Consider the following 8,077-nt stretch of genomic DNA (forward strand, 5'->3'; position numbering starts at 1 on the left):
TCTCTGCACCCTCCTTTCAGGGAGTTGGAGAGGGCCAGGAGGTCTCCCCTCAGCCTCCTCTTCTCCAGACTAAACCCCCCCAGTTCCCTCAGCCGCTCCCCATCAGACCTGTGCTCCAGACCCTGCACCAGCTCCGTTGCCCTTCTCTGGACACGCTCGAGCCATTCAATGGCCTTTTTGGAGTGAGGGGCCCAAAACTGAACCCACTCATCGAGGGGCGACCTCACCAGTTTCCTTACTGGTGGGGGCTGAACTTGCTGGGGGAAGCTGAGCTGGCGGTTCTGGAGCAGGAGAAGCAAGGCACCGTGGAGCCCGTCTAAAGAAAAGTTGGTCTGCGTTGGCCGGGAATCGAACCCGGGTCAACTGCTTGGAAGGCAGCTATGCTCACCACTATACCACCAACGCGCTGGCAGTGCTCTTTTCTGCGTCTCCACAGAGCGGCCGCCCCGCCCCGTCCCGCCGGCCCCGCGCAGCGCTGCGAGCCGCGGCAGGGCGCTCGTGGCACTGAGCCGCTCGGATGTTGGCTAGGGAACCCCAAGCTGCACTGGCCACCAACTAGGGGAGCTCAGCATCAGCGACTGCCCAGGCTTGGAGCAGGACACCGGTCAAACCGGGACTGAGCTCCGGGCGTGGACCCTGCACAGACCAAACCCTGGGTACGACCCAGGGTTTAAGGGACCTGCTGGTGTGGGTCTGTATCCAGCACTGATTCCCAGCCCTAAGCAGCTGGAGGGAAAGAAAAGGGTTGGCCCGACTCTCTTGTTCATGCCTGTATGAGGGCTGGTGCTTCTGTGGGTGCTGGTAATGGTGGCACATCCCATCTGCGCTCATACGTGTGCCAGCTCTGCATGCACTGTGCAAGTGTCTGTGCGTTGTGTGTATAAGCACAGCCCAGCTGCTCACTCCTTTCCCCACCTTCTCTGGGGTGCAGAGCACTGAAAACTGGATGAAAGCGCTCATGGATCAAGATAAACATAGGGATATGGGTTAGCAAAAACTGTTGTGGGCAAAACAGACTCAACTTGGGGAAAATTAATTTATTGCTGATTGAAATAGATTCACATAGTGAGAAACAAAAAGACAAACATAAAACACCACCTTTCCTCCATCTTACCCAGGCTTAACTTCACTCCTTCACACCAGACTCCTCTACCCACTCAACAGCACAGGGGGGATGCATTTTCCCTCTGCTCTTCCTGACCCTTTTTTTTTAGCTCTTTCTCTCTCTGTCTGGTATTTTCTGCTCTTTCTGGATTATGTTTTCATAGAGGCCACAAACTATGGTGATGGTTCAGCTGTGTCCTGTAGTGCATCTGCTGTGGAGATGTAGCCAGCTGTGTCTGGCACAGGGCAGCCCCTTAGCTCTTCCCACAGAGGCCGCCCCGCAGCACCTCCTCTCCCCTCCACACCAACACCTAGCCACATGGAGACAACGCAGTGCCCATTGGGAATACCTGCTCAGCCCTGCTCCTGGATGGACCTGCGGGTGGGCACGGCAGCAAACACACTAGGACGAAGAAAGTCCCCAGGTGTTCAAGCGGATCACATTGCTGTTTCCCAAAGTAGCAGCAGCCGAGTTACTCTTCCCCACCTGCAGATTCCTGGAGGTCCCTGTCTGCAGCTGGGAAGTTGGGACTGAGCTTCATGATGGGAAGGGAGAAACACACCTGTGCCCCCAGGACAGCCACTTCCTTGTGTGGGGAGCTCTGCCTGCTGCTCCACACCCACCCATCTGCCTTGCTGAGGGACACTTTGGGAGTGCTGTCTCCTAAGAAGGCAAAGGAGAAAGAAGGTGTCAGTGGCAGAGAGAAGGAACTGAGGGAGCAGGAGGGCCACGGCCATGGGTGCCCAGAGAGTGGAGCAGTGCAGGTTAAAACTTCCTTGGAATGATGCAAGGGAGAGGCAGTGACTGCTGTTGCTAGGAAAAGAAAGAAAAGACAACTAGCAGAGGATGGTTTCGATCCATCGACCTCTGGGTTATGGGCCCAGCACGCTTCCGCTGCGCCACTCTGCTTTTTGAAGGTTTTGAGTTGATGCCACCTAGAGCCCCTCCTGATGATCCCTGGCACTGCCAGCACCAGCACTTGTGCTGACTTTCCCTTCCTCCTGCCTGTGCTCTGCACATACTTTTCCTTTCCCTAAACAGGTTGAGGTCTCTGCGTGAACTTTCTGCAAGATTTTGGACTCTCACCAGGGACCCCTGGCTCACCCCAAACTCCATGATGTGGATCACTTTTGAAGTGAGATTGTTATTTTATTTGGTCCCCCTCTGGACCCACTTCTGGGGTCAGTGTGGTTTGTCCTCCCACTTCTGAGATGGTTGGATCCCCTTCTGAAATCAGTTTGTCCTACCTCTGAGATATTTTGGCCCCCTCTGGGATTGGTTTAATGCTCTTGGTACCATATAAGTGCATATTGGTGATCTATCATAAGTATATATGCTGTTATATTGTATTGAGGTTACATGGCAAGGTTTTGGTAGCAGGGGGGGCTACAGGGGCAACTCATGCAAGAAGCTGCTAGAAGCTTCCCTTATGTCCGACAGACACAATGCCAGCTGGCTCCAAGATGGAGCCGCCACTGGCCAAGGCCAAGCCCATCAGCAACCGTGGTAGTGCCTCTGGGATAACATAGTCAAGAAGAGGAAGATGTTGCTGCAGAAAGCAACTGCAGCCAAAGAGAGGAGTGAGAATATGTGAGAGAAACAACTCTGCAGACACCAAGGTCAGTGAAGAAGGAGGGGGAGAATGTGCTCCAGGCGCCAGAGCAGAGATTCCCCTGGAGCCCACGGTGAAGACCATGGTGAGGCAGGTTGTCCTTCTGCAGCACATGGAGGTCCACAGTGAAACAGATGTCCACCTGAAGCCTGTGGAGGACCCCACACTGGAGCAGGGGGATTCACCCAAAGGAGGCTGTGACCCCGTGGAGAGTCTGTGCTGGAGCAGGCTCCTGGCAGGACCTGTGGACCCACACAGAGAGGAGCCTACACTGGAGCTGGTTTGCTGGCAGGACCTGTGACCCCCTGGGGGACCCACGCTGGAGCAGCCTGTTCCTGAAGGAGTGCACCCTGTGGAGAGGACCCATGCGGGAGCAGTTCATGAAGGACTATAGCCTGTGGGAAGGACCCACATTGGACAAATTCATGAAGGATGGTCTCCTGTGGGTGGGACTCCATGTTGGAGCAGGGGAAGAGCGTGAGGAGTCCTCCCCTTGAGGAGGAACAAGCAGGAGAAACACACAAGCCTTTCATTCTATTTTCTCTTGCCCCTCTCAGCTGAGAAGGGGAGTGATAGAGCAGCTTTGGTGGGCACCTGGTGTCCAGCCAGGGTCAACTCACGCCATATATTATTGATAAGTTTGCTTTACTAGCAATAAGTTTGTAGTAACATGTAATATTATATATACATTTGTTGCTGCTATTTTTGAGTGTCGCTGTTATTGATTGCTGCTATTATTTAATACCATTATTATTGATTGCTGCTATACTATTGATTGCTGATAATAATTTGCAATAGCTTGAGAAATATGTATTTGCTTTATTAATCATAGATATACTTGCTAGTGGTGATTTTTATGGTATTTGTGGTAATTTGTAGTAAAGTAGAGAAATTTTGAGGATAAAACTTCCATGTCCTTGTGGATTATGGAATCCTATAAACACACAATCACAATTGGTACACAGCCACAGGCCAGGTAACCCTTTAGGTCATGATGGCATAGTCAGCTCAATGACACCTACAACTCTGGTCAGCTAAACTGTACCAGAACAGCATTCACCATATTAGAAGATCTTTATCCTACATGCTGTGAATTCAGGCACTGAAGCCTCTTTCTGTAGAATCTGGCTTTGTCCTGTCTTTGTTCCCACTCCTTACTTCCTTTATTACATACAAGAAAAGAAGCAATAGCAATTGTTGGAGCTTCTACTGGGCTTGAGTCACAGCACCCATCCTGCTCCCGCCCCATGGACAAAATCTGTGCAGGGTTTGTAAGAGAGATCATCACTGTTGGTTGGATGCAATCATTCTGGCCTATACTGCCTCCCTCAAAATGGCATGATAAGCACACATGAAGCCCTTGTTATCTATCTGCAACTCCGATAAAATGATGACATTTTTAGATATTTTGTTTTCCAGCTCAGTGCTAAAACTGCTGGTCCACAGAACTCTCAGAATTATCTAAAAACATGGAAGCAGTGTTTAACATGGCAAGGGAGGAAAAAAAAAAAGTCCTGCAGTCGTCTATCCAGAGACAGGATCCTTCAGGGAAGGGTCTGAAGGTTTGCTGACAAGGTCTCAAAGGCCTCTGTGTAGAATTATGCTCCTGTACACAACAAGCAGTCACAGCCTGTTCTAAACTGTCAGAGGTTCACCGAAGTCTGTGGAACTGTGGCTACTTAAAGGCACTTCGGACTTCTCCTCCATGTATGACTTCAAGGGTAAAAAGGAAACACAGAAATCTGGAGAAGGCTCATAAAATGGGAGTAATGTGTAGCTGATTGTCTTATTTTCATGTGACAAGGCTCGAAGTTTGGTCTCCTTCTGCCTTGCTTGTGAACTTCCTTAAGTCTCAGTCTTGTAAGTTCTTGCACCTGATGTCCTTGATTTTATTTTGGAGAGATAACACTGCACATGTTCATACCAGACATAAATGAGGAAACAGGTTGGATTGGTGATTATCTTTACAGAAAGATGCTTAATCCTCTTTCATGATTTTTTTAAATATATAAATTACATTTTGATAAATAAGTTTAACCACATTCATATTTGGGCAAAGAACAATAATGTTAATATTAAGGTTAATGTTAATGAGGTGGTGATTTCTTTTATGTGATTATTCAGATTGCATAAGATAACAGAAGTTCATAACAATATTTCCCTAAGTGAAGGAGAAGGGTGGAATTCAGGTGTCCACGTGAGAACCACTACATGTGCCCTTTGTCATCACCAGAATGTCATCTCCTAGGTCTGTCCGTATCCAGAAATCTGTATTAGAAGGAGTTGAATGTCCCACTGGTAGTGCCTAATTCCCTCTATAGACTATAGAGGAGGCATAAAGTGCTAGTTTTGAGTGAGATACCTCAAATCTGGATGATTAGGGCTGATGAATCCCAACCTTCTTGTTACGTTGGCTAGACACAGTCAGTGTGTGCAGCAATAGCTGTGACAGGGAGCAGTGTGTGCAGTCCCTGGCAACATGAAGATCAGGAGCCCATTGTCTGTTTTTTTAAGAACAAACAGTAAAGTTTGGTTAGGGGAGCCTGACTTGGGGTAGCTAATATGTGTGCCTAAATGAAGGACTAGATACAAAGCTTGGCCTATAACAGTTGTGATTACCATCTTAAAAAATGTGGGAAAAATACCCCAAACTTAAAAACAGGACTCTTAAATTAAGCAACAAAATATCAAGGATAACATAAACATCAACAGTAATAGAAAATCTATTACTTTCCTCTATCACCATGGCAAAATCACAGAAAAGCTGGTTGTCAAGGATCATAAGGGGCTAGACATCCAGATCTTATTGCAGTTAAATAAGAGTAAATTATCAAGTACAGCATCCTTCTTTCTTAGCATCTGGTGTCTAACATCTAGTCAATTCGGTTTTAGTGACCAAGTTGGGCACTTCTTGATAGTGAGTCATCCCATCTGAAGAGAGATGCTTCAAGTAGATGGGAGAGAACACACCAAGCAAGGATCTGCTTCTGGATGATTTAAGGAAAATCCTGTATTTATTCCAGGATATGGTCATGTTAGCTGGCATGTAAACCCAGTTCATTAACTTCTCAGATATTTCAGTTATATTTTATAAAGGAATGTTTATGAAGTCAGCCACCTGTGGTCAATATCCAGGAACTAGAATTTCTGTGTCATAATCTAATTTTTTCTTCTCAAGTTGAAATAAATTATTTGAATTTCTCATTTTCCTAGGAAATGGACCATCAATATAGTTTTAAGATTATCTTATAACAATGTACCAATTCTTGTAAGTTTTCTTGTTTCAAAAAAATAGTACATTCCAGATGCAAACTGTTTCAACAGGCAAATATAGTGATAGAGGATGACCAGCTCTTGCTTTCCAATAACTTCAGGATCATGGCACACCTGAATCCAAAAGGCTAGATGCTTAGTTTATCTAGCTCCCATTAATGCCTTTGAAAATTTGACCAAAGAACTGGTAAACAACTAGAATGAAGATGAACATAGGAATTGGGAGTGGGATTCATCAGAATTTACTATAAATGGCTTATACTTGGATGCCTATTCCTGTACTAGTCGTCTACATTTCCCTTATTACCAGACCTGCACTGTACATCATCCTAAGGTAGCTGTCAGTAGGTCAGATGAACTGCCTGTTTCTTTCCATTGACTGAAAGGGGAACCTACAAGGCAAGCATCTAAAGCTTAGTCAGACAATTCCTATCTAGGGACTGGAATTTTTGTGTAACTTTTAACTGTCCCATATTCTGATTTCTTTTTTCCAGGTCTAAGTTTAATCTCCAAGGCTCAGCTCTGCACTTCTCTGCATGGAGGAGAAGAATTCCACTCAGGTCCACATGTTCCTCTTGCTAGGATTCCCAGCCCTAGAGGACTTGCATGTATTGCTTTCCATAGTATTTCTGCTGACCTACATTTTAATTATTTTGGAGAATGTGGTCATCATTACCCTGATCAAGATAAACTGTGAGCTCTACAAACCCATGTATTTTTACCTTGGTCACCTCTCCTTCACCGAGATCTGGTACATCTCAGTCACTATCCCTAAACTCTTGGCAAATTTCATTGCTGAAGACAGGAGTATTTCCTTTGTGGGAGGCATGACTCAACTGTTTCTCTTCAGCTCCTTCATGTGCACTGAATGTGTCCTCTCTGCAATGGCATACGATCGCTATGTATCTGTCAACCATTTCACTATCCAGTTAAGATGACATACCAAATGTGCATATACTTGGTAGTTGTTGTTATAAGTAGATTTCTCAAATTGATGTGAGTCAGAGCCAATCAAAATTTCAATTGTTTATTTAGCAAGCGGCAACAAGCAAAACAGCGTTGGGCGGCCGGGGAGTCCCTGCTCCACCAATGGCGCGCACTCACTTCCCGAGGGTCCGTCTTTTTTATATCCTCCGCCTTCCGGTATCGGGTCTCTCTGAGGGGCGTACTCTGTGTCTGCGCACTTTGCAGCTAGGGGGTCGCTCCATCCGGGTCTTCCTCGCGTCACCAACTCCTTGTATTTCCTGCTTTCCTGAGAGTGGTTCACAAAGCTTTTGTTTATATCTTATAGAATATAGACACTACCCCGTTTTTTCTTCTTCTTCTCCCCTTTGTCTTTCTCCCCTTTGTCCTTCTTCCCTTTCTCCCTCTTTTCAGTCTTTTGCATAGTAGGAGTCCTTGCTTCAGCATTTCAACTTAGATAAGCACTTGCAGTCAGTTAGTCGTTACACAGTGTAATAGTTAAGATTAAGCTTAGGTCTACATAGTTTATGGAATAACATGTCACGAGCTCCCAGTATCTTTAATGGAATTTGATGAACAAACAGTTTACTGTCTATCACAGTTGTCTCCTGGTTCAGCGGGTTCACAGTGTCTTTGATCAAGATTTCCTTCATCTCTCAGTTGAAGTTTTGTGGTCCCCATGTTATCAGCCATTTTTTCTGTGATATTAGCCCTGTGCTGAACCTCACCTGCACTGATGCATCACTGGCAGAGATAGTGGACTTTGTGTTGGCCTTACTCATACTGCTTGTTTCCCTCTTCTTCACTATTGTCTCTTACCAAATAATTATCATTACAATCCTGCAATAAAGAAGAAAGTCTTCTCCACATGTTCTTCCCACCTAACTGTGGTCACCATTTTCTTTTCAGCCACCCTCTTCATGTATGCCTGTCCTAAGAAGATCGACCCTTTTGACTTGAATAAGCTTGTGTCAGCTAGCTATTGTCACTCCCATCTTAAACCCTTTCATTTACTGTCTGAGGAACCAGGAAGTGAAAAGAGCAGTGAAAAATGCTCTCTGTGAAAAAAAAATGGTATCTCTAATGTCTCCAGATCCATCCCTTCTCCCCAAATGAAAGGATAA

The 8,077-nt window shown here is 46.0% G+C and overlaps 1 protein-coding gene and 2 non-coding genes across 3 annotated transcripts; 1 reads left to right on the forward strand and 2 right to left on the reverse strand.

The window, feature by feature from the left end:
- Positions 1-333: 333 nt before the first annotated feature.
- Positions 334-405, reverse strand: TRNAG-UCC (transfer RNA glycine (anticodon UCC)). The gene has a single exon. It is a non-coding gene; the product is annotated as a tRNA-Gly (tRNA).
- A 1,537-nt stretch (positions 406-1,942) lies between these two features.
- TRNAM-CAU (transfer RNA methionine (anticodon CAU)) lies at positions 1,943-2,014 on the reverse strand. The gene has a single exon. It is a non-coding gene; the product is annotated as a tRNA-Met (tRNA).
- Positions 2,015-6,526: 4,512 nt separating this feature from the next.
- On the forward strand, positions 6,527-8,077 carry LOC141948431 (olfactory receptor 6B1-like). Its single transcript, XM_074880843.1, is given in 6 exon segments — positions 6,527-6,890; positions 6,893-6,967; positions 7,555-7,797; positions 7,800-7,929; positions 7,931-8,030; positions 8,033-8,077. Coding segments are annotated over 6 exon segments (957 nt in total).

Source organism: Strix uralensis, chromosome 11 (genome assembly GCF_047716275.1).
Source record: "Strix uralensis isolate ZFMK-TIS-50842 chromosome 11, bStrUra1, whole genome shotgun sequence".
In the NCBI taxonomy this organism is placed as follows: Eukaryota; Metazoa; Chordata; class Aves; order Strigiformes; family Strigidae; genus Strix; species Strix uralensis.